Consider the following 26639-nt stretch of genomic DNA (forward strand, 5'->3'; position numbering starts at 1 on the left):
AAAAAACAACAACCCCCCACTGTAGTCTTTGTACCTAGCAAAACATCTGTGCACAAATTGGTTTGATCCAGTCCTTGACTAGCATTGATTGCAGTCATTTTGACAAAACCAAACAACAATTTAAACGTCATTTTCCTTACCACACATCTTAGATTTACATAACTTTTATGATTTGGCCTGAAACATTGTTACTGTATCATCAAGAATATTCCCAGCTTTCTGCCCCAGCACTGTATTCCCACTAGGATTTATGTCAAGTGCTGTTTCAGGGAGCGCTACCTTTCTTCAGAGATTGGGAGCTCTGCTCAGGTGTTTTTCTGAAGTATGTGCGGCAATTTTGCTGATCTCTGATGTGAAGGTTTAGTAGGATGCAGGAGTGGCAGAAAGATATATAACTCTCGAACTCCAGTTTAGGACAAACTATTTTAAGTATGGTTTGATTTGCTTTTTGAAAAAGTAAAATAAGAATTACAGGCAATATACAGAGAAAGCATTTTTTGCACAGAATTTCGTCTTACATGGAAACATTTACTTATTTTTAGACTTGGGAGCAAGATCCTGAAACTTTTCTAATAATTATAAAGGGAACTGGAGGCAAAGCTTTTTGTGCTGGGGGTGACATCAGAGGTAAGGACTATAATCATTTAAACATTTGACATCTTGATTTTCTTTATTTGCTGCAACTCGGGTAAACAGAGGCTTGCTACACAGCAGTAAGAGAGATTAGTTGTGCTGGCTTCTTACGACACCTTGATGTGCAGATGCTATTTATTTGTCAGGAGACAGCTGTCAGAACATGGTATAAAGGAGTAAAAATTGGGGTTTTAAGAATAACTGGTCATAGCAGCAAGTCATTCCTAGGGAGAGAGGGATCTTGTCTCTACCTTCACAGATTTTGATTACTAACAACTTCTTTAGAAGAAATTTGAAGGGTCCTAAAAGCTAGATTTGTTGCTATTGGACAATTTGTGTCTGCTCTTTGAGATGGCTAGATACAGAGCTGACAGTGGTGATCAATGTATCTGTGATTATTTTGTAACTATGAACTGTAGGAAGTCTTCACACTAAAAATTAGCAGTTGTTTTAAATTTCAAGTAAACAAGCAGCACAGGTTATTGTTAAATTATGTCCTGCTCAAATTGGCTTCTTAGTTTTAGTATTCACAGTCTCCAGCATAATAAATTGATTCAAATTTGAAACTTTGCATTCATATATAAGTTTGAGCAAGTTTTCTCAAATAAAATAAAGCAGGATTAAGTTGCTGTTTGATTGCTGTAGGAAAAAAAATTATGTGATACTATTTTTTTTTTACTTGTATTTTCTGTTTATACTTACAGTTAACTTCAGAATTCTTATTTCTTTTAAGCCATCACAGATGCAGGAAAAGTTGGAGGCAGACTGGCACAAGATTTCTTCAGAGAAGAATATATGCTGAACAATGCCATTGGTATGTTTAATAGCAAATTCTGAAACAGTGCAATTCTCATAATAGTGGCTTTGAATGTAAATTCACTTTCTTTCTTTGCTAATCTATAAAGGACTGTGATAACGTAATAGAATTAGTATTATTTTTTTTCACCAAGTTCAATACCAGTAGTGTAACATACCTAATTTTTATACCTCGCATGCAGGATTTCTTTTGTTTACACTATTATGATAGCTACTTTATCGCATCCCATTGTTCTGGGTAGTTATATTTCTGCTACAGATGAATTCAGTCTTAGACGCAGACAGTGCAGTTCTGCACTAAGTATCATTGATCTGCTTCAAAGAAGACCTGAGATAAAAACAGATCTACAGACAATCATTAATATTCCGTTAGAAAGCAGAAGACCAAATTATATTAAAGCTTTCCATTTAAATAAACTGCATAAATGAATGCTCAAGCTAGGAGTTAACTGCCTTAGTTTATTGCAAAGAACCTAGGAGTACGTGGTCTTAGAATAAGTAACAGCAAAGACACTAGGTAAAGTTTACTGGGGTAAAAGACATTAAGAAAGGGTATGAATTCTTTAGGGTGAAAATCGAGAGTTGAATGTTTTGGTGAGAAGAAACTTCTCCAAACATACTTTAATTGAATACAGTTTAAGTTTTTAGACATTGTGTCCAGTGTCAGTCACTACAGGAAGAGGTGAACATGCTGGGTATCGACTTAGATTACTCTCACTCCAATAACTCTATGCTTTTCTGTTAATTTCTGAAAAGTTATTTTTACTTTGTTTGACACAGGTTCCAGTTTTAGTATGTTTGTTACATACCTTTCTTGCCTTCATCAAGAAATATAGTTGGTTTCATGTACTTGGGAAAAACTAGTATTACCGTGGCAATTGAAGTAGATGATTGTCGGAGGTCCCTTCCAACTGAAATATTCTAGTCTATTCAAATATTTCAAGGGCACATACTTTAAGTCTGGGGTTGTTTTCTTTTTTAAATGATTAGGGTGTTCTACGCCTATAATGCATGTAATTACAAAACCTAGATTTTTGATAACTTTGGTGTGTTTGTGTTCCTTTAAAATTGAGATTTCTGTTAAAAAGATTTATTTACACCTTGCATTTTACAACTTAAAATACACAGGGGTGCTGCTTTCACAGCATTTGCTATTGGAGAAGCATGCTTCTATAGAAATTCAGTTCAAAGACTAGCATCTAGAGCCCATGCATTAGCTTCTATGCTCGTGTAAGAACAAAGATAAAAATGCAATGCTGTGATATTTTCTACCTACTAATGTGAAGGACTGAATTGCCTTTTGAAATAGTTGTTTTAAATAGGGATCTACAGTTGCTGTGGGGAAGCTAGTAACATGATTGCAGCAAAAACCCCGTATCAGCAATCTGAACTTTAAGTCTGACCTGAAAACACTGAATACAGGGTAGCAGTTTCATTCACGGTGAACTTCTCTTTCCATGAAATGGCAATTGAAAGCACCAGGTCTTTAGTTTTATGCCTTCTAAAGGCACCAGGAGTTAAAGTTGATAGATAAAAGTATGGTACCTTAGGGTGTTATCATCTCGACCTGCCTGCACCACATTCAGGGTTTTAACATGCAACAGAGTTTGAAAGACAGAACACATTTGTGTTGCAGTAGTTCATAGTCACATTTTGGCTGAAACCTACCAATGTATCTGGCTTCGTAGTAAAGTACACACACTGTGCTGGTAATCCAGGCTGTGAGGTGGGGGGGAAAGGGCAACTGTTGTGTCCCAGTGTCCTACAAAGCCATTTATAATAGCCAGATGTGGCTAGATTGTCAGATACTCACGTACGAAACAATCTGACATTTGATGGTTGCATAATGTTCTCTTACAGCACTCAGATGCAGTAAGTAACTGATGCTTCATTTCATTGCTTAAGAATTACATGAAGTACCTTCATTGTATATTGATATTTTACAGCTTAATTTACCATTTATTTTCTGTTGCTCTTGCTGAAGTAAGGCATGGGGAAGTGTCATGTATACCATGAGTCCACTCTTTTTTTGGGGAGAAAAAAAAAAGGACTTTTTTTTTTTACAGGCACTTGCAAGAAACCATATGTGGCACTTATCGATGGCATTACAATGGGAGGGGTAAGTTCTTTGGCATGATATCTGATATGATTTGTTTTAAAGTAACGTAATACTCGAGTTGAATGAAGCATGCACATGGCATTTCAAACAATTCAAGAACAAGCATTGTAATCTGAACCTTTGTCTCTTGCTTCTCAGGGTAGACTGCTGCTCTTCTAGGGCTTCTGCTGTTCTTTGATAGCTAGTGCAAGTGCTTTCTCTGAAGATCCGGTGACTGTGTTGAGAAAAAGAGCAGTTGTGTCACTGTAGGAAACACCTCTCATGTTTTCAGAATACTGAAGTGTCAGTTTGTACATCATACAAGAACTGAAAAGAATTTTCCATTCAAAGTGTATTAAGAAATAGAACTATATAAAAATACAATTAAAGGAGAATTTTTTGAAAAATTGGAAAAATATCATTCTAAGCTATATTTTTAACAGACATTCATTAGTTCTGTGTTTTTCCAATAAATAATCTCGAAATGGATCTACTTTCTCACCTCTGCAGTGCTTCTAAAACATGAGTTGTACGGTCCTGGTTCCCTCCACCCTGCCAAGGCTACACCTTACTACTAAAGCAACATGGAGAAGACTCCATAACACTGCTAGTTAGACTCAATGCTAATAATTGTTGCAGCAATTGTTGGGTCTAAACACCATGAGTAGGTAGTTAAGAGGGTAATATCATGCTTTTCTACATGCTAAAATACTGTTCTCTTCAGTTTGACATGTTGGCTATATTTGCACCATAGCACGGAGTAGAAGACAATAATCTTAAGATATTTTGAACAATGAGTTTGACAGTGAAGTCTGTCTGATGTATTGTCACTTCAGTTTATATTGTTTTCTTGCACATCAGTATGGTATGGGTGTACAGTCTATTTAAATTAACTTTGTCAAAGACAGCATGCAAGAAGTGGAACACTACATGACTCTTGCCTTTCCATCTTTCCTTACACATTTAATTTTGTCTGTTTTCATTGTGATCTAAACATGTAATAGCTCTCTCCTTTGCTTCTCTCCTACCAAGCCCCAAAGATCTCACCTAGATAGCCATTGTTTCCCCCCTGTCTAGTATACATAATTTTTTCCAGCATAGAGGGGACTAGTTTTGTACTCTTCTTGTTGAAAAACGTTTTATTGAACAGAGACCTGAAGATTTGTGAGTAAGAGATAGGGAGTCCATTGCTTTTACAGAGTTTTGAATAATAGCAGGGATAGCTGTGAAAAAGCAACGCTGCCCAGCAGCTGACGCCTTTTTTAGAGTTCCTATAGATTGCTCATTACATGATTGTGGCCTAAGCATGGATAGAATTTTACCTTTGAAAGGAGCTTTTTTTTTTTTTGACTGAAAAGAGCATAACAGAGTCAGATGATCCTGCATCACTAGGATTCTGTATTACTTTTCTTTCTTTTAAAGGGCTTTTAGAAGACAGCAGTTAGGCTGAAACTTTAATTGGATACCCACATTTTAATATAGGATACCCAAATTTCAGTGGGACCTTGATAGAGTTGAACTGTCATTTGAGTTTGAATAATAATTTACCTGCTTATCCTGTTTGATGATTCTGGTAGCAGTTACCTTCATTTGAGGGTAGGGGGCCTAGATTTTGATTGAGCAAGTACACAGCCTAAATTAGGGGAACAAGCAGGTTGGCTTCAAGTTCCAGACTACTTTTAAAAGTGAGGGTTTTGTTTGTTTTTTAACCTTGAGTGCTATTTAATTTGCACTTGTTAATACAGTTTCAGTTTATTCTGAGATAATGTCCTTCCTTCCCCCCTCCTCCCATTGGCAGTACATGGAAGTATCTGCTGATAATTAACAAAGGTCAGCAGTAATACTTCTCGATGATAATTTTTTGTGTGTTTTATGTTAGTTTGGAGTTGTCTTTTACACTTTTCCTTGCAATGACCTCCCTGTCTGTAAGATCTGTTTTGATTCCTCTAAATGGACCGGTGCTTACATAGGGAAAGTGCATTAGCTGCCATCTTTCCCCCACCCTCTTCTCTCACCATTTTCAACATTGGGAGTCTCATCACAACTGACCTTAACAAAACTTAAGGCTTGCAGCACTGTTGCCTGTTGTTGTACAACTAGGTTCACTGCAGATGGATTTTATAGATTAAATCCTCTAGAACTGCCCTTGAGTTTGTTATGGTCATACTGTTACCTTGTTCTGCTTGCTGTATGGAAGTACTCTGTCCTACCGTAATTATTCACTAGAACCGCATTCATACAAAGGAGTTATTCTGTTCATGGTATAGTGAGATGCCTTTGTTTTAAGTCACTCAGATGCTAGGTTCTATGTTTATAACACAGTCAGGTCATATTTCATATGCTCGAGATCTGAGCATACGAGCTCATAACCCTATGAGTTAGTGGGAGCTAGAAACACTTGTCAATTACAAACTACAGAAAATGCCTTTTAAAAAAAAATTACATTCAAGCCCTTTAGAAGCAAGTGGTTTTAGCTTGGGCTTAAAAATCACAGGATATCTCTTAAATACTGCAATTTCACTATAGACCATTTATCTATGAATGAAAATGCAAGCAAGTCAATTTCAACCTTGCTCAAAAAAGCAGCACTACGCACATCAAGTGCTCTGTTGTTCTAATTTAACATAAAATTCGTACAAGTGTATTAGAAACTCAGTTGTTATGTGCTCAGATAGTAAGAATTGCTACTGCTGCACAGATACTATAGATTTGTGATTTGGAAAAAAAAAATAAATAATGAACTGGTTCCACTTCAGCATTGCTGGCTAAGGGCTGGTAGGTGGCTTACTGGAGAGCTTAATTAGCCAACAGATGGGGCTGTGGAGCTTGTTTTCTGCACCTTCGCGTCTATGCTCCCGTGGTTCGTCAAAAATTGATATTCAATATAAGTCATAGAAAATACATCTTTAATTTTTTTTGGTACTTATTCAGAACAGTAATTTCAAGTGATAAGGATGTTTGATGAAGGAAAGATGACTGCGTTTTACTAAAAAAATAGTGAAACAAGTTATAAACACCACATCTACTGGTAAAGGGCATATACTGTTGAAGGGAACACTAAGCATGTATTCTCATGTTGCTGGACACTATTATTCAGATTATTTTAGTTCTGTCTATCTAATCTATCCATAGATTTTTATTTCCCTGAAATGAAATACCTGAATAGTAGACAAGAAATGCAGAGTATTTAAACATACTTTTTTTAAAAAAAATAATATTATGTTCTGTAAATGAGGTCCTAAGTTTGGGTTTTTGGTTCTAGAAAAGTCTCAATCTTTTCCTGAGTTCTTTGGAGATGAATAGAAGCATGCTTTATAAGCTCAGTCTAAATCTATGGTTTTAAATAGGGTTTTGGCACAAAATGTGCATCAGATGCTCTAATAGACTAAAAGGATTAATAAAAATGTATTTCAAACTTGCTTCAGACCAAATAAAGTACCCTAGACAGATCTGAGTGGTGGCTTTTGGATGATTGGGTTAAAATTCAAGGCAAATATTTGACAGAAAAAAACATAAATACAGAGCATATATTTTGGAAGTTAATGGACATGTTCCAGGTCACTGGACTAACTTCACATAAAGCATACTTAAAACTTTAGTAGCATATTGCCAAAGCAGAAGTACATAATTTTCAGGAGCAAAGACCATTGCTTCTAGTTTAGGAGGAATCTGTGACAGCATATACAAAGTACCTTCTTCCTTAGTATCACATCCTAGAGCACGCATGATTTAGAAACTTCCTGAGCCAGGCTTTATTTCAGAACCAAAATGTTAAATAACTATAAGTAATCACACTCACCCCTGTATTCATCTAGTATTTTTTGATATTAAGTAGGCTTGGTCTTCAGAAACACCTGTGGCGATCAGTTTCACTGTTGCATTTTATGCTCTGTGAGAAGAAATTTGCTGCTGTTTCAGGCCTGTTGTCTAGTATTATTGAATGCTTATGTGTTTAAGTATTAATGAGGACAAAATAGACCCCAAAATAGTTATTCTTTTACATATGAGTAAAGACTGGTTCTCAAATATAGGAATTCTTGGCTTTGGACAATTAATTACTCAGGGTAATTCTTTTGCACTGGAAATAGGGTTAAATATAGCTAGATGATTGCTTAGCAGGTTTTCACTGAATGCATTCAGAACTCTCCAACAGCAGAAATTATGTTTTTTCTAGATATTCCATCCGAGTGTTTAGTTATTGTTTCCAGTTAAGAATCCCTAGCGTTGAATTTAAGTCTTTAGCAGGCGTAATCAATATATTCATGTGTTAGTCATGGCTCTCTAAGAACATTTTGAGGCACTTGCATTCCTTGCTCCTAGCTATCTCTCTTTAATAGGGATAAGGGTAGTTATTCAGCCTTTACTATAGATTAAGTCTCTTGGTCTTCTTGCAGTTCTCTGGAATCTCTCCAATTTGTGTACTTTACAATTTGTTACCAGAGATTAGACAACATTTCAGCTGGAGGATTCATCAGCACCAAGTAGAGCAGAATAATTATCCTCCATATATTACAGAGATACTCTCACAAACAGCCCATGTAAATTGCAGGTTCTCAAAGCATCCAATGCTGGCAGGCCACTGCTTCTAATTATTCTTAAAACTTATTAGTCTTACCTCTCTCCTCCTTGCGTAACATAAACTTTCATCACAGTACATTTCTTTATCGCTTACCTTTTACCAATTTTTAAATCTTCCTTGAACAGAACTTGTTTGTCAAAGAGTCAGTCTTTTGGAGCTACCCTTTTCCCCAAAGACTACAAGGAAAAGAAAAAATAGTACTCATTTTCTCCTTCAAGAAACTGAAGTGCCATATCAACTGGCATTGCCTTTTATAGCTCCACCACATCAGGCTGATTAGGCTTCCCAGGTGTATTGGATCCAGGCTGACTGGGTACACATCAGCCCTTTGGTGCCTGCTGGTAGAGACTCTGCTGTAGCATGATACCTAAAGTAGTTCTCTTGGCAGCAGCATTGCGTTATTATTTGGTGTAAGTTCGCAGTCACTAGAGACCTCTGAAAAATGTCTAGGCATTTGTTCCGTAGAAAACATACCTGTAGTCTCTGCATTTGATTTTGCTTTCTTAACCGTAGTTCTTTTTCATGTCATTAGTTTCTACCTGATTTCCAAAGTGAGATGGTTTTGAATTCTGATCTTGCCCTTCAGAGTGTTTGCCATCCAAAGAAGTAATCTGTAAATTAGAGAAATCCTTGTTATTTCATCATCCAAGCAGATAATGAAAATACCAAATAAAACTTCATTAACAATTGACTTCTGGATGACCTCAGCTAGGGTGCCTGCTCAGTTTGATTGCAGACTGATGGTAACTCTTAACATGCTTTCAGATGATTGTGCCCTCCATTTCATAGTGATATCATCCAGGCTGTTTCCCTGGTTTTATTTATGACACGAAACTATGCTGTGTATGGGGAAGCAACAGAAACTTTGCAGTTCAAAAGATGAAGCTTTTTCAGAATGCTGCTCGCTGAATGACAATGTCATTTTAACCAGGGGGTTTTGTAGGGGTTCCAGAGAAACAGATACAGCCAAGTTCCTGAACCTCCTCTCTGTGGTTTGGAAATACTCCTTCTGTTGTGCATCTAACCGAGCTTCCCTTCTGGATGCAGATTCAGAATTACTGCATCTTTTTATGTAGAGAAGTGAACTAGAGTACCTAGTATTTCAGTTTAATTCTTTTTTATGTTAGTGCCACTTTCAGCAAAAAATTACAGAGGCTAACTTTGTTAGAGGAATCTGACTTCCCTTGTAAATTAGCTCTCAGGACTTGATATGTAGGTCTTTAAGGCAGAAATTTGCTTAGTTGAAGTTTGCATCTTTCCTCTGTAATTATTCTCTGTTGCATCATGTACAGTCCATTTGTCTTAGTAGGGGTTTAAGGAGAATGTGACTTTTGGAGAAGGATGATATTTTAACTCTCCTCAGGAAATAGTAGAATGCTTCTCTGTTTTAAGCTTTTATTCTGCTTTAATCAATAAAGACATCAACATTTTATTTAATAATTTTCTGGAGGGAGTTTGCAGTGTTTTATTTCAATATTAGTCTGGCATATTTGTGAAATTTTACCTGGCAACATTCTGAAAAAGTTTTATAGTTATAAAAGTTCGTTCAGTAATGTTTGCTCTATTTTCAGTGTTAACTATAATAATGTTCTGAGACCTATGGAGACAGAGTTGATACATCAGATGTGTAAATTTTCTTGGTAGCAAAGTTCCTCAGTAGGTGAAAGTAAATGCCTGACATACCAAATATTAGATTAACTACAAGTGCTGGTGAAATCAATCAGCAGTTTTTGAAAATAGTTTTAAAAAAATAATTAGTCCTCTGTGCTCTTGTGTGTGTTTAGGGATATTTGCTGCCAAAAAATACGTGTTGTCATGTCACAATAGGAATTGGCCTACTTGTGGTTGCTCCATATGGAAAAAAACCATATTCGCTTATTTCTTAGCAGTTTGAGGTTTTTACATGGAATAAATAGCTGAAAGCTGCTGGGGAATATGAAGTTGTTTTTTTTCAGGAATCAGTGTTTATAATATAAATGATTCTCAATCACAGCAATAAGAATTATGTGAAAAGAAGGCCAGTTCTTGAAATGAAGGAATTTCTTACAAGGAGAGGTAGAGTAAATTTTCAGGAGTATTTTTAGGGGTATTTTTACACTTAGCGCTGCTTGCATGTAATTTAAACTGTAACATTTTTTTCTAATGCTTGTTTTAATGGAAAAAAACATATTAAAAGTTTTCCAATTCAATATTCAAAATATCAGCTGAATCTTGCATTTTTCTAAACTACTTAAATTGAAATGTTACTGAGGTGAAGGTGTTCAGTCAGTATTTTGCTTACTTAATGTATTGGTGATTTATTACAATGTCTGTATGTTACCTTATGTAACATATTGCCTGTATGAGAGTGCTCTGACAGATCTGGACCACATTCATCAAAGAAAATGAGGGCTTAGATAAACAAACAGTACAAGTTTTAAGAGAGTTTACTGAGACTAGAAATGTAATTTATAGCAAACACTTTCCAATTAGTGTTTCCAATTTCCAAAAACAGCTGAATTAGTATGTTTTCTTGAACGATGTTGTCAGAGGCTTGGTACAATAACCATGTGGATTCAACCAATATAGTTGCAGACGTCTAAACTTACACTTTAGCAGGATTTGGTCAGTAGTTCTTATTACATTAATATTTCTTATCAAGTAAATTGGTAGTGATGTCATGAGCAGCTTGTACGTTATACATTGTAGTCAATAGAATCGATAGAGTTCCAGTACACAACAGAGCTGGAGTTGAGCAATAGCTCTTTATCCTGCCCCATTTTTATCCAGATGGTGTGGCTGTAACTCTTTAGGAATGCTCCTTTCACTACCAACATATATATAAAATTTCTGGCATATGTTTGCAAATAACATTTTTTCCTTATTTCTTCCAAAACATGTTTTAAAAAAGTGCACATCAATACTGATTTTTAAATTAAATATTTGTAAAATGGAATTATTTGGGTTTTTGATTGCCTGATGTTCTGTAGCCAGGACCTAAGCAGCATAAGGAAAAAACATACCCTTTCTGGATGCTGCAGATTAAAAATACAAATAAAATTCTTTATTCCCGGGCTTCATGAGTTAGCCTCTGAGTTACAGCTAGTTGGACTGCTGCAGTAGGTAGGAGGAGGAAAAGGAGGGAACATCTCAAAGAGTCAGTGCTCCACAGCCTGAATCTGCCCACTACTAAAACCAGTTCCCAGTGATGTAAAAGTAGGAAAGAAGGGTCTGCGCTCGCTCTCTGCCGTTTGTGGGTATGGGCATGTACGCAGGCAGAGTCTTTCCTTCTGGACAAGTTTCCTGGCATTGCTGTCTATCTTTGCTTGCAGACTAGTGAAACAATTTCATTGTGAACGTAACATTGGATGTTCGCCTGTCTTTTTCCATAAAAAAAGCATTTAAATAAAAGTTGTGAGTCTATATCTAAACCCAAAGTTAAAATCTTGTGAACCACTGAATATTGGCATTTCAGTATGTTTAGCTGAAGTAACTGAAGACCAAAAGAGAAAGGTGGGAAGTGTAAAGACAACTGATGGCTTTACTTCATCATGAACTCACTTGAACTATGAGCTGTTAATAGAGAATCTGCAGAAAAAGAAGGCAGACAGATATGATAGGCTGCAATAATTGCAGCTGCTGTGTAAATGCTTAACTTTGTTAGGTGTCTTCTGTTATTCCTCAAGCATATAAAATATAATGGTGCAAAAGCTCCCTGTTTTCCTCCATGATGTTATATGTCTTTCCATCTGTTTTATTTATTTGATTTTAGGATGTATTCATGTAAGTTGTGTGCATATGTGTTTTGTACAGAGGTGTAGATAGCAGCATTGAGATTATCATTCAAAAACTAGGAAACGTGAGAATTAACTGTATCTGTAAATACCACTTTTTAAACACCATATCTGTAAAAACACTTTTTTTTTTTTAATTAGAGGAGTGTGCATTCATGAAGTGCATGGGTGGATATCGCTCACAGAACAAACAGCTATTCATTTGTTGTTTGGTGTGTGGTGTAAATTTTTTGGCAAATTAAGGAAATTCTGCTTATTATTAATGTATGTATATACTCACAATGTACTTTGGGTGACTAACTGCAGCATATAAAAGTTCATGAAAAATTACTAATTTACATATCATATGGACATTATTACCACTTTAACCATCTTTTACAGCTAGCAAACTGGAACTTAAAAATGTCAGTGCTTTTTCAGACTTCTGATTCTTCTTTTTCTTCCTTTCTATAAATATGTCATGTCTCTTGTCAGTCATCATGCTCTGAAACTTGAACATCTTTGGTTTTGCTTTAATTTATGCTCTAAAATCTGCCCTGAAGTAAAAGTAATTGTCATACTAAACCTAGATAAGCTGCTTTCCGATTCTCTCTTCTTCGCCCCCTCCCTCTGGAAACTCATGCATGTGTACCACATAGGAGTTAGCGGCCTGTTTTGTTGCCAATGCTTCAAAGCTGAAGTCAGTTTTTACTATAAAATAGAATACAGATTTTGCAAGTAGTTATTTGTTGTACTTTGAAACAAACGTTTGTAAGGCTGACTTGTGTACCACTTAGCTTTTGTAATATAGGATATTGAAAACAATGCTGAGGCAATACTAAGAAAGGATTCACTCTTTGCTGATGTTACAGTATATTTACCATCTGGCACGTTAGTCTCTCTGCTAAGCTCCTGCGTGTGGTTCTAGGGACAAATGGTGCACTTCATTTTGTAGCTAATCGGACTATAATATCAGCAGCTCTTGACATCCACAAAAAATAACTACTGAATGTTCTCCGATTTGCATGTGATGTTAGTCCCCAAAGGGCTTATCATAAAGCACTGTCTTGAAAACAAGCATTTTAAATTGTGGGTCAGTACTGGTGCACTAAGTAAAACTCCTCTCCCAACTCTGCAATGGCCGAGTTGTTTAATGCACACTACGAAAAGGAATAGATGCCACTGTTTTACACTCAGAAAAGGCAGGCAGACTTCCTGAATATACGTTGTACAGATTATAATCGGCGTTATACAATCATACTGCACTTAGTATGTTAGAATTACAGAATAACTGTTCGCATTCTTGTGCAACAACATCACAGAGCGAACATCACTTGTCTACTCTGAAACTAAAGGTGAAATTCTAAGCTATGCTTTCTAGATTATTACTTTTTCCTGAAACCTGCGTATGCTTGAAGGAGGTTTTATTCATGCCTTCATGGAAGGCTTTCCTACTTACCCATGTGCTGTTGACTGTCATTGCAGAGATTTTTGCAGGCTTCTGCACTGATTTGTTCTTTCCATTTAACACCAGACTCTTTCTTGCTAACAGTTCCACTATGTTTCTCTAATTCTAGGCCTTCATGTAGATGCCTAGTCTTAAACTGAGCATTATCTCATTTTTACCCTCTCCTTCCTTTTATTATAGATCAAGGAGAAAAAGTTCTGAAAAGAATTATCTTTGGCTGCCTCTCCATCCTTTCATATTTGTGCTAATTTTTATCATTTCCGGAAGAATGTGAATGCTCATTTTCTCCTTGAGTTAGTTTTGATCTGTTTTATACTTTATAAGCACTTTTTCCTGAGAAATGGAACATCATTACAAAATCCCCTTGATTCACTCCTGTCATCCCAAATCACTGTGCCCCTGTTTAAATAAAGTTCTATTGCATGTGTCTGTCTTTAAGAACAAGAAGCATTTCTTCATTTTTGAGGTAAAACCTAAAAGTTTAGTTATGCATTGTTACAAGTTGCCAGAATGGGTTCCCTCCCACTTGCCTACCCTCCCTGCAGATGTTAAGATGCGGGGAGTGGTACATACAGATTTCTTGTGGTAGCTGCATTTTTAGGTGACAGAGGGACAAAGGGACAGAGCTTGTCTTCCAAAATTTTAGAAATAGTAAAAAACCCCACACTTTCTGTCTTTTTCTGAACATACCTGATTGGTGATGTATAGGGAAACACTGAGGAGCAACACTGGGGAAAAAAGAATGCTTTCGAATTTAACACTAGAAAAAGTTTCACTTGCTAGTGATTTATTACTTTTGCTATAGGCTTTTCAGATCTAAGTCTTCTTACATCTTCTCTTTTCTTTCTGTTGCAGCAGAAGTCTTGTGTCCATAAAAACCTCTGCTTCCTCTAACATGAAGGAGAATTTAACAGCCATAGCTGACTCTTGGTGCCAGGAAGTTTTTGTAGGCTTACTAAATGTGAGTCTTAGAAAGTAATACACAGCAGTGAAAAAGAAACAAGGAAAACATTCTTAATTGTGGAAATGAGTTGTTTCAGAAAATTGTGAGTAATCAGGAATTTTTGGTAGAGGTTTTTGCATCATGGTTGTCAAGCCACAGTGTCTGTGGGCCAGACTGGACCATGAGACCAAACTGTCCAACCTGCTGCTTTTTGCCTTGGGGGGGCCAGCGTAATAGGAAGGGAGGACATGAACCTGCAGGCACTCAGTCCCTGCGGCGAAGGCACGTGTTTAACTGCCACCGTGGCTTCTGTATGGTCTGCCTGCTGGGACTGCAACACTAGTATGGGTGCTCACTGTCAGAAGACTGGATTAGTCCCTCTGGATTACACAGGGGAAATACACAGCTCTTGCACATACTGACCCTAATAAAAATGGTTTGAGATCATTGATAAGTTTTGGCTGGTAGTAGAAGAATCAAAACAGGGCTTTTAAAAAATCAATCTAAATTCCTTTGACAAAGGGCACTCATTGTAGAAGCATTGCTGCACAGAATGGCCTATGGAGTTTTTTTCCCCGGGTTTCACTGTAAGAAAAACTTAACGTAAATTATTACTCTTAATGTAGTTGGATAAATTTGTGTAAACAATTTGGGCTCAGGAGAAGACTAAAGTTTCAGGTATTGTTACAGATAATCTACCTCCAGTCAGCCTATTGTGCTGCTGTACGTCTGTAAGAATTTGGGCTGAGAATCTCTAATACATAATCAGTTTGTGGAAATTAATATTTTATATTTATATTACATTAATATTTTATGTTTTAAAATACCACACTAAATTATTTAAAAGTTCAAAAAAGCACTGCTTTTTAATGATATTTTTTTAAATACTGGTATAGACTTGATTTGTATGTCATTAACCAAAGAAAGTGATATTCTTAGTCCAGATTGATCTCTTACGCTGCATTGCTCTGGTTCACTACGTCATCTTGTCTGTTAGCATCTACAGATAAAAATGGATTATACTCTTTGGAATGGTCCATAACATTAATGATGACCAAAGATTAATTTTGATTCAGTTTAAGATTTGCTATGCCTGGATGCAGGGGGTAATACTCTTACATCAGTGATTTTTGATCTAACATAGCTATAAAGCTCCTGCTACTTCCTGAATCAATTCCACTCACTTACTTTGCCAACTAATGCTTTTGGAAACATTTTTGCTGTACCTCAGCTATTTTTACACATCAGTGTTCAGATATATTGTTGTGTTATGCTCAGTTTGTTTGTCAATTGCCACATTTCTTTTGTGGTTCTAGCCTTACCAGGAACTGCATTCTTATGCAGTTAAAAATGAGTCTAATTACTGGATATGAACTGTTACCACAGGACTTTCACTGTAGACAGTATTAATGTCGGTATTATCATAAAGCTGTTTGCTTGAACAGCTGAAAATTCTTTATCAGCCTAGTGAAGATGATACAAGCAATGTTCCTGAAGGCCTTTTCTGTTTGTATGTCTTTTACTCTGTTGCTTGTGCTTTCCTAGGCAGTGATTCCTTTACAATCTGAGTTAGGTTATTTAGTAAACAGACAAGTGTGATTTATGATTTCGCTGTGACACAGATCTGCTTTTCTGTATGTGAACAGATGTTTACGCATGTCATTCAGAAAGGGCATCTTTATTTTGTTCTGTATGATTCTCTGTTGTGGTGGCCCTCAATTTGTTAATAGCTTCCCTAGATGTGATGAGTTACTAATATGGGTCATTCTCAATTTAAGACAATACGGCCTTCTGGCTACAACTTCACTTTTAAGATTTATGGTAGCTGTGTTCTATTTCTCTATCTATCAGTAATTTGCATTTTATTTTTCATTAGAAAAATACTTTTAATAGGGTTCTGTATTCATCATGAGAAAAAAAATGGAAATAAATGATAAATTTTATATACACAGTCACCTAATGGCTTTTGAAATATGGGATTGAGTAGAAAATCATGTGTATGGGATGTAAAATTCAGATACTTTACTGGCTTTTGCAGAAGCTTGTTGAGAAATTCAGACTGAGCTGCCGGTAATATTTTCTGCTTCCTTGAGGTGCACTGAGTCTAATGGTCTAGCTGTTACACACTGTTTTAAAGATTAATATCTTAATATCCATGTAGTAATAAATCTGTTTAACCAAACACCTTCATAGCCAATCTACCTCCAGTAAAACACTGTCAGACCACCATTTGTGCTCTTATCTATGTTTTTGATTAATTTGTAAATAAACCCTACAGAAAGATTGTTCATATTATTGCTTGTTAATTTCTTAACTTTTAACTTCTAGTCTCATTCTTTAAGTATCCTTTACAAAATTCAAACATTCAGCTGTCAGTGGGAAAAAAAGAATTTCATGCCAGTATGAGGATAAACTATATAGATTAAAAAACAAGCCTGATTCACCGTAAGAATCTATTAGCTTGGAAAAGTCTGAAGGAAGACGTTAACTTTAGCATATAATTTTAAGATCATGAAATGTAGGACTCTGACAGTGCAGGATGTAGTGTGTTTTAATAAAGACATTATAGCATCAAGAATTGTATGTGTAAATGCTGGGATTATTGTGTGAACTACAGCACAACTGGAGATATTTTAATAGTGTGAAGAGCCTCCTAGGTGGGACTCTAGCTGTGTAAGTTTTCAGTTAGATTTAAAAAAACATAAAGTACAAAATCCAGAAATGGAGGAGGAATCTATTTAGGCTTCTGACTGGAAGAGTTTTTTCTTTACACAGGACACTATTAAACTAATAAGCATCTGTCCTCTTCTGTATTAGATGGAGAAGATTAAACGCACAGTGTATGTGTTAAAATGACCATCGGGGAAGCTGCAAATAAACATACAAAAGCATATAATGGCCAGTTTAATAAATTACTGGGGTTTGTACCCTCAAAGCATTAAGTAATTTGTCTTTCCTGATTTTATCTTAATGTTGGATTATTTAGAAATGCTCTTCAAAGAAGCAAGGACGTACTTGTGCAATTTTCTTTACAATGGCAAGAAAGGAAGTATAGTTTTAGTCTTTTAAGTACACATCTGAAATTAAGCTGTTATCTAGACTATAAAACTTAAAGACTATCTAGAAAACAAATCCAATTATGGCTTAAGCACTTGAGAAAGTGAAATCTGATTTAATTACTTCTTTCAAAAGAAAATTACGTCTTTCAACTTTTTATTATTAAAACTCTACAGTTATTTTTATCACTGTGAAAAAGAACAAGCTTAGAAGAGAAGCTCTCTTCATGGAGTTTGCACTTTAGTCTTTGTTACTTAAGCTGAAAATCTGAGTCCTTATACAAACTTCTGCTTGTCTAGAAAATAAGCTAGAAAAAATGCTTTATGATATAGTATTTGTATTCTTAGATATGGGATTAAAAAATTGATTTAAGCATTATAAAGAGCAAAACGGGCATGATTTTTTAGTATTTTTTATCTTTATAAAAAGCTTGTCATTTTTGCTGAACATGCATAAAAATAACAGCAGGCTTTACCAAATGCAGTGAAAATATGCTGTTATGATACAGAAAAAGCATTGGAAGTGATGAAGTCACATTTCCATTTCATTTAAGACTTCTAGAAGCTGGTTTAGGAATGATTGTAGCTTTACATGTATGTAAAGCAAAGCAATGAAGTTAATCTCTGTATGACTCATCAATTTTTTAAAGCACAGACTGCTATTTCAGCTAAATCATAAAGCTAATATGATGCTTTATTAGTGTTTGAACCGTAAAAGGTGTTTTAATGTTTTCATAGAATCATAGAGTCATTTAGATTGGAAAAGACATTTAAGATCATCGAGTCCAGCTGTTAACCTAATACTAAACCCTGGGCACCATGTGTACACTTCTTTGAAGTACCTCCAGGGACAGTAACTCAACCACTTCCCTGGGTAAGCGTATAGCAAATTGCAGAGAAAGACAAGAATCTGACAAAAACACCTTCCCCCTCCATGAAATGAGCGTGTCACTAGAACTAAGAAGGATGAGAAAAGGGAAAAAACCCCAAACATGTAGAAGTATGTGAGGACTCTTGAATTCCACAGCTACTTCATGCCCGATTCTGTAAGATGTGGTAAATCTAATAATTTTTAATTGTAGAGCAAAGCAAGAGCTGTGTTACATAGGATTATGGTTACAATTATTTTTAACAGTAATTTTATAACTGCTTTCTTTGTTTGTGCTCCATGCATAGGGAGTTGGCCTCTCAGTCCATGGATGTTTCCGAGTTGCTACAGAAAAGACACTTTTTGCAATGCCAGAAACAGCAATAGGTAAGTATTTTGACAGATTATCATGTGTTAATGTGTTTAAAGTTTCACTGTTTGTGTAATCGGGATGAAATGTCTTTGACTGAAAGCAGTGATGAAATAATTTTAAAAAGGAATTGGAGGTGACCGTATATGGAAAGTATTTTCTATTTCTATTTTTAATTTCTATTTCTATTATTAATACAAACTTAATCTGTATTCTGGGAGGTTGATCGGTTAGGTTCTTAACCTGGGGTTTACTTCTAGAATGACACAAAGACTGTCAGGATACAGTTTTTTAAAAACGGAAGTAGATCTGGGGAACCAAGTCTTTACTACAGATGTAGGCAGATAAAGACTGAAGATCCCAGTGCAATTATGTCAGCTTTACACTTGGAACTCAGTGTGAGTTGGACTGGCTGTACTGCAAGCTAAGCTGCAATGTTAATGAAACAGATTTTGAAATTCCAGTTTTTCTTGTAGATTATTAATGTAGACCTGTTACAGTTGTGTACAGATTGTGTCCAGGTGAGATCACAATGTTGTCTTTTTTCTTTTTCTTTTTTTAAATAGCAATATGTACCTTGTGTTTTCTAATGTTTGATCCTAAAGCTTCTGAGATGTACCCAAGAAAATGTCGTTTCTCAGAGCTATATGAAGATGATGATAGGACTCCAGAAAAGTCAGTCAGATTAAAGTGAACTTTCTTGTGAAATCATTTATGTTTCCCTTCAAGACAATCCTGGCACCAACAGGGTATCCACATTGAACCTAGTATTGTCTGGCATTAATGCTTTCATCAGTGCCCACATTCCTTCTCCCCGCTTATCAACATTTATGAAGAGTGCTCAAAACCTGTTACGTATCCTGCATTTCTGTCCTGCAAAATTTCTAGTTTGTACATCTTTCCAAGGCAAGGCAGCTGAAGGATGACTGTGGTTGTTCTTATCTACATGTCCTCAAGCAGAAGAATGAGGCTAGTCTGTAATATGTGGCCCTGTTGAACACAATTACTCAGAATGGAGAACCTCATCTGGCAGTTAAACAGCTTAGGTTCAATCCCAGTGTCACCTCAAAGGTTTAGTTTTAAGGAGTAACAACCGTTATTTTCTTAAAAGAATTTCCAGTTACACAATGTTAAAACTAAGAAGTAGTGTAAAATCAGGACTCAGTTCTGAAAAGAGAATAAATTTTATTGAGAATATTTTACGTACGATAATGTAAAACTAAAATGCAAATGCGTGCTTAGCTAATGATTGGATTTTTGTAGTTCCCTGTTAGTAACACTTGAAAGGTCTAGCATTTTTCATATTTTTAAAGGGTATCTTACATGTATTATCTATTGTTTATTGCTATCCAGCCAGTATGAAGTGTTTCACAGGACTTATTCTGAAATTCTTAAAATTAAATGAGCTGTGAGTATCAAGTCACTCATAATAAACCCCCCAAATATAAGCAAGCTTATTATCATTCTAACTGCTGAAAAAAATACTAGAGCAATTCCTGCTAGCTGAGAAATGTCATGTAACTTTGCTGAATTTGGGATGAGAAAAACAAAAACCATTGCAGCCTCCAAATATTACTTTCTGCTGAAAAAAACCCTTTGTTAACTACATAGCTCAAGCATTAATATAACATGAATTTGCTAAACTCCTGAAGTTCATGATCAGTTGTTGCACAAGAAAACCATTTGAAGGAAACAATTTGGGGTTTGGGTTTTTTGTTTGTTTTTTTTTAAAAAAACTAAACAGAGGTTCTTTGGCATATAAAATTATTGTAATAATAAAGATACCTTCTTTGCTTTCTTCTTCAAAGGTAAAGATATGAGTAGACTTATATTAACAAAAATTATGTACTTACATACATTTCTTGTGTTGACAAGGACTATTTAAGCAAAAACAGACTGTGAAGACATGTAAACGAAAAGCTTAGAACTTGCTTAGGAAAGAAAGTAATTAAAACCCTTTTAGGATCAATTAGAAGTAAACCCACTGAAATCTGTTTGGGTTTAAGGGCTTAACTGTTTCGATCTCTGTGGTGTATGTTTAAAATGTCTAGCTGTCTAGATATTGTATTAATTGATATTTTCATATGCTCACTTATTTTAGTAGGCATTACACTTCTTGAAATGAAAACGAAGCATTGATTCAGAAGCTATGTTTTCACACACAATTATGCTGCATTTACACACCACCGTAAATAAAAGGTTATATAGATAGATAACCCGCTTTGCAAATTGAAATAAAAGGCAGTTCTAGACTGTTTGAACCTGACATAGTAAGATAAAGCGCTGAAAAGCAGCTTAGATGTAGGAGGGTGTGGAAAAAACACTGGTGGGAAGAACAAAAGATGAAGGAATATTGTAAGAGGTGGGCTTTAAGGCGATGTTATAATAATAGTGGGTGTTTTCTTGTCTATCCCTCTAATTTTTTAGCTTTCTGTAAGTCTTTTACTAATAAGTCTTCAACCACCTCCGCAAGATAAGGTAGGAATGTAGTAGCAGTACCTTTATCTTACCCTTGGCAACTGCAGAGTTTCACAGCTGGGATGGCAGTGAAGTTTGTTGCATCTGTCTCAGAGCATAGACTGCACGTCAGCATTACATGCACAGGCTTTTAGCCTGCTCAGCCCAGCAGACATTCAGTTTTTCTCTTATTTAAGTAGGGCCTTGAGAAATAACTGGTAAATGCTAACAAAAGGGGTGGCGGGGGTGGGGTGGCAGGGGCAGAAATCAAGTATATGGAATATGTTAAGAGAAGCCCAGTAGCAAGCGGAAACATTATTGAGAGAATTAAGAGGAATATGTAGTACAGGAACAAGAAGAGTAAAATTACAAGGAGGGAAGGAAGACTGAGTCCTTGAAAAGGATACAGTAGAGCTATAGCAGATTACATATATGCAACCAAGTAAGTTTAAAGTGGATTAGTTACACCTTGACGAATCCTGTTTGTAAATTCCTTAATAATTAAAGAAACCTTAATTCAGTTTAGTTTTATTTGCCTCTAAAGCGATGTAAGCTAATCAACTTCACAGTTTATTTAGCACTAATTTCCCTGCGTATGGCCATGTGGAAGGGCCCTGTAGATCCCCATAGGAAGATGGCTTTTCCTCTGGAAACTTAATGGAGCATCAGGAGAATAAGACTTCAGCATTGGTATTTTAATTACAGCAAAGAGGAAGAGGCTGTTGCTCTTGCAGCAGGTGGATGGGGAGAATAACATAATTGCCTTTTTGCTTTGGAAGGCATTTGTAAGGGAAGTCAAAGGAAGGATTTTTTTGCAGTGGTAGGATATCCAAGGGGAGGCAGATGAATAGAAATGTAAAACTAAATGACGGTCTTGGCATCAACGTTATCGATATGATGGCTCAAACTGAGAAGGTAAAATGCAGAGCAGGCTATTCAGAATGTGAGTACAGATGAAAAAGAAGGTAATGATGAACAGAGTTTGATACAGCTTAGGGCTTTTAAAGGGTGTCAACAAGACATTCAGCATCTTAGGAGAAGAGCTGTCTGTCTCTGTAGCCTGTGTGATGAGGAATAAATCAGTTAACGGCAACACACACATCAGTGGGAACAGAAATAGAACACTACAGCTATAACTGGTGGGAGGTGGCTCCTAAAAACAATGTGATGTATTAGAGGCAGTAGAACTAAGGGAGGACCAAGAGAAGCTGAGAGATGGATCAGAGCATAAGGCAGTGATGAGCTTTAATGATTACTGAGAAGAGCAAAACACTGAAGAGAAGCTGTCCGAAAGAAACCTCCTCTGGATTCTGTCCAAGGGGGAAGAATATTCAGGGACCACTAATTTACCGCATCTTAAAATACTTGTAGCGGAGTCTTTCTATATTACATACATTGACTCTTCTGTGACTGAAAGCAGTTACTTGCAAGTGAAAAATCACCACATTCTGTCAGAACCCTATTTAGACTCCTTATGTACATCTTAATCTTGCCAGTTAATATCTCTGCTTTGGCAAGTGTTTTCTGAGTTTCTAATTGCTCATTTGAATTCGTTTTCACTTATTTTCCTGTTCCATTTTTTTCTCTCAAAGTGAAAAAAACACCACCACACCTTTAATTTCTTCAAAAGACTTTCTGTTTCATGAATGCACCATTGGTGATTATTTGGAAGTAGTAACTGGACGCTGCTTCTCTGCACTTCAATTTCTGAGACTGATACAGCTAAAGTTTAAGTTTTATTAAGCTTAAGTATGTTAAAAAAAATTACGAAAAGTGTTTAAATTTATTTTGTAGGTGATTAATGTATATAACAGAGTAAGGCAGATATTGACAAATTGATGATTTTAAATATTTACGCTTTGATAAAAATAGTTATATATTTTCCAATTGCAACTTCTGAAAGTCTTTTAAGTTTTATTCAAAGCTTTGGATTTTTAAAAATTACCCTAATCTGTAGATTTTTTAAAAAATATAAATAAATATAAGACAGTCACTAAACCGGAAAGTTTTGTAATTTTTGTAAATTGCAGCTTAGTCATAGTCCTGTCAAAGGGCCAGATACTAGGGCAGCATCTGATGCCTCCACCTTCAGGAAGACCCTGGCAATATCGTTGATCTATCAAGGAATTCTCAGCCCCAAAATTTGTTCAAACTTGGGCATGCAAGAGGCACTTCATCTTTGTTTGACATTTTTATCATAATAAAAGATTTCAGAGAAAAAGCAGCATCCAGTTTGAGTTTGCACAAATTATTTCACAATTCTTTGTGTCACTTCTATTTTTTGCTGAGGGCAGGTGTCTGAATGAAGAATCATTCATGCGTCTAAAAAGTCTCAAGTTGTTGGCAAATAGAATGAACACGATTGGCAGGTACGTGTTTGTGAATTACGTGCCATGGAAAGGATGCAGTTTGTGTTCAAGAGTTTGCTTTTAGGGAGGGTTTTGATGACAGAGAAATGTCAAATCAAGTCAAGAAGAAACTTGGGCGAGAGAGTGGTGCCTAATTCGGGGAGATGAAAGTGAGATGCTAAGAATAGCTACTAAGTTACACGCATGATTAGGGCAAGTTCTCTCTTCACTTTTTTGTTTTATTACAGGCCTTTTTCCTGATGTAGGTGGAGGATATTTCTTGCCAAGGCTATCAGGAAAGCTTGGCTATTACCTCGCACTAACAGGATTTAGGCTGAAAGGAAGAGATGTACTAAAAGCTGGCATTGCTACACATTTTGTAGAATCCGAAAAGGTAAGCTCCGAGCTGTGCTAGCAAGGGCACAGCCTGCAGCCACAACAAGTCTGAGCTGTGCAGCACACCGATATACTTTTACCGACTTGAGTGTGTGCAGAGGCGGAATTATATTAGTTGGCCATGCACTGTGACCAGGGATCATGAGATACTCTCAAGCTGTCATTATAACACTTGCCAGCTAGTGACAGCTTTGCTTGGAAGAGGGAGCAAATGTTGCCATCTTCATGATTCTACTGTGGAAGGGCAGGATTTACTGAGCAGCATGGAAGTTGCTTGAAAAATTGTACAATTTAGACAACAGTGTCTGAAATTAGGGATTATACCACCGCAAAGATTTTAATCTAGGTAACACCCCATTAATGTGTTCTTTATCAGTCTCCTTGACAGATACCCTGTTTGTTTCCTACAGTGGCTGTAAGAAAGTGTGAAAATTAGTATATTGGATAAATTCAGTCATAACTTTTCAGTAACTTGCATGGATACAAGTGAAGGAGAAACAATTATTTCCTTTCCTTCTCTGTGTGAAGACCCGTGACTGTCGTTGTGGAGCTGGTTAGATGCTATTTTGAGCATAGCGTGGTTGCCAGGCTCCTGCTCTTCCCTCTCACACCGTTGCAGGCTGGCTTTACCTGCTGCAGCTGTAGCACTGCGCTGGGGGTCTGCTTGGGAAGCAGAGTCCTTTCCTGATCACTGCAGCCATAATTAAATCCAGATGGTTCAACACTGAAAAGTGAACTCTGGCTCCTTCTATTGTTTACCTGGTACCTCTTTAAGGCCTGTCTGAAAGTTGGGGTGGGGCGTTTGTATACATATATGGTATGGAGTACTATTGCCATAGCACTAATAATCCAAGTAGTGCATTTTGGTTTACTTACTTTTAATTAAATCTTATTTTTAATAGCTACCTGCCTTAGAGAAAGACCTGGTAGCACTGAAATCTCCGTCAACAGAAAATATTGCAGACTTACTGAACTCTTACCACATGAAGGTAATCTGATCAATTACTGAAATCAAGCAGAATTGTTAAATATATGTAAATGTGAATTCTTTTTTATCCGTGCTACTGACCATTTGTTTTATGGTTAAAAAACATCGGCTTTCCAAACTCTTTGCACTCTATAAAACACTAATTCATAGCACTAATGCCTACAGTGGTCAAAATCAAAAGTCTTTCTTCACTTTTTATTCATTTTGGATACCCTCAAATTCCTATTGTGATCAGCTTGCTCTCTGACTACGCATGCATCTAAGTTTCCAGCCAGTAGCACAATGATGCAGAAAATGTATTGCTCCTTAATTTGTCCTCTTTTATTCTTGGATTTCTAGCCTGCTTTGCAGAAGACAAAACAGATAGCCACTAGCAGAATGGGAGTTGTACACAATGGCAAGTGCAGTCTGGGGAGTTAGCCTGAAATTCAGGGATTCTGGTGAACACAAATGACAAGTTATAGTGCAGTTATTAAATGCTACGCTGCTCACTTGGAAGCAGATGTTTTATTTCCATCCCAAAAGCTTTAGTGACCTGAAGAAATATTTTGCTAGCTTGATGCATTTGATGTAAATTTTAGCATTATTTTGATGCAGACCATCTGCAGTCCAGATTTGAAGCCTGAACTTAAAGGCTTGAGTTCTTCCTTTAATTTCTCAAATATTTTATATGTTTGTAACCTTGAGATAGTTGAAAGACTGTGAATAAGCACAGCAGTTATCAATAAGGTAAGTATTAGCAGAATGCAGATAAGTTGTAGGGAAAGCATCTGATATCTTAAAGTAAAAATTTCAGGGGGAGAAAGGTGCTGTTCTCCCAGTGGACAAACCCATAGTTCTCTGTTGTAATTTTGGAGGTGAATGTAACTCTATTGATAATACATAATTAGTATTAGCCCCATGTAACAATGAGCATGAAAATAAAAGGTTTTGGCTTTACTGTCAGTTTATTTAGTGGCTATTTTATCTTTTGATGTGCATTATAATTTTATTTCAAAAGAAAGGGAACTTATGGAGTCAAGTCAGGATTCAATGTATTCAATTTGAGTATTATTCCCCAGTTGTTTGGCTTTAAAATGAGCAGTGTCTACTCTTGTTATTTCTGTTTTGGAATTACAAAGTTTATATATGAAGATTAATTAGAAAAATAAATAGGATAGGCTGATATACATAGAAGTACTGATTATTTTCACAAAATGGAAAGCTATGAAATAAGAGTGATTATATGTTGCAGTATAGTTCTTTCCAAGATGACATTGAATGGAAAAGGAAGCTATGTATTTTTAGTTATCAGAGCTGAAATGACAGGGAACCTCTCAGCTTCAGCTGCTGTTGCTGAAGCATCTGCTTATGTCCTAAACCCCTTAATGCCAAAGATATGAGACATTTGACAGCCTTTCCACATAAGGCCAAGAGTTTCACACTCTTTAGTTGTCTAAATCAAATTTTGTAAAGTGCAGAGAAAGAATAAGGAAGATAAATGCCTTTTTTTTAATACATATATAGATGCCTATATGTTTTTTTGAGATTTTTTTTTTTTTTAAAAAAAAACATCCTCAAGTTTCTTAGTAGATTTATCTACACTGGCTTTCCTAGTGGATTTGGTAGAAATGTATTGATAGAATAATCATGATTACTTGCGTACAAGAGAACCACCCAGTCAAATACGCATACATAGTAGCTCAGAGCAAGCACTGCATTATGAGCTGACAGCTTTAACATTCACAAGATAAAGCAACAAGTTCATTTACACACACTGCAAAACTGTAATTGATTAAAAATGTCAGTGTCTTATGACATTCATGGTATTATGAAATTTCTCTAACAATTCATTGACATTTTTCAGCACGGATAAACTTTTCAGTCT

The 26639-nt window shown here is 36.1% G+C and overlaps 1 protein-coding gene across 2 annotated transcripts in view; it reads left to right on the plus strand.

Annotated features, from left to right (window-relative positions):
• The window catches only part of HIBCH (3-hydroxyisobutyryl-CoA hydrolase), a 45006-nt gene that overhangs the window by 2911 nt on the left and 15456 nt on the right, over nt 1-26639 (plus strand). For both annotated transcript variants that reach the window (XM_080399932.1, XM_080399933.1), the window contains exons 4-9: nt 543-627; nt 1367-1447; nt 3516-3568; nt 18522-18600; nt 23637-23782; nt 24687-24773. In XM_080399932.1, the coding sequence (XP_080256058.1) occupies nt 543-627; nt 1367-1447; nt 3516-3568; nt 18522-18600; nt 23637-23782; nt 24687-24773 (531 nt within the window). The remainder of the gene's footprint in view (nt 1-542; nt 628-1366; nt 1448-3515; nt 3569-18521; nt 18601-23636; nt 23783-24686; nt 24774-26639) is intronic.

This window comes from Falco punctatus (genome assembly GCF_963210335.1).
Source record: "Falco punctatus genome assembly, chromosome: 8".
NCBI classification, from domain to species: domain Eukaryota; kingdom Metazoa; phylum Chordata; class Aves; order Falconiformes; family Falconidae; genus Falco; species Falco punctatus.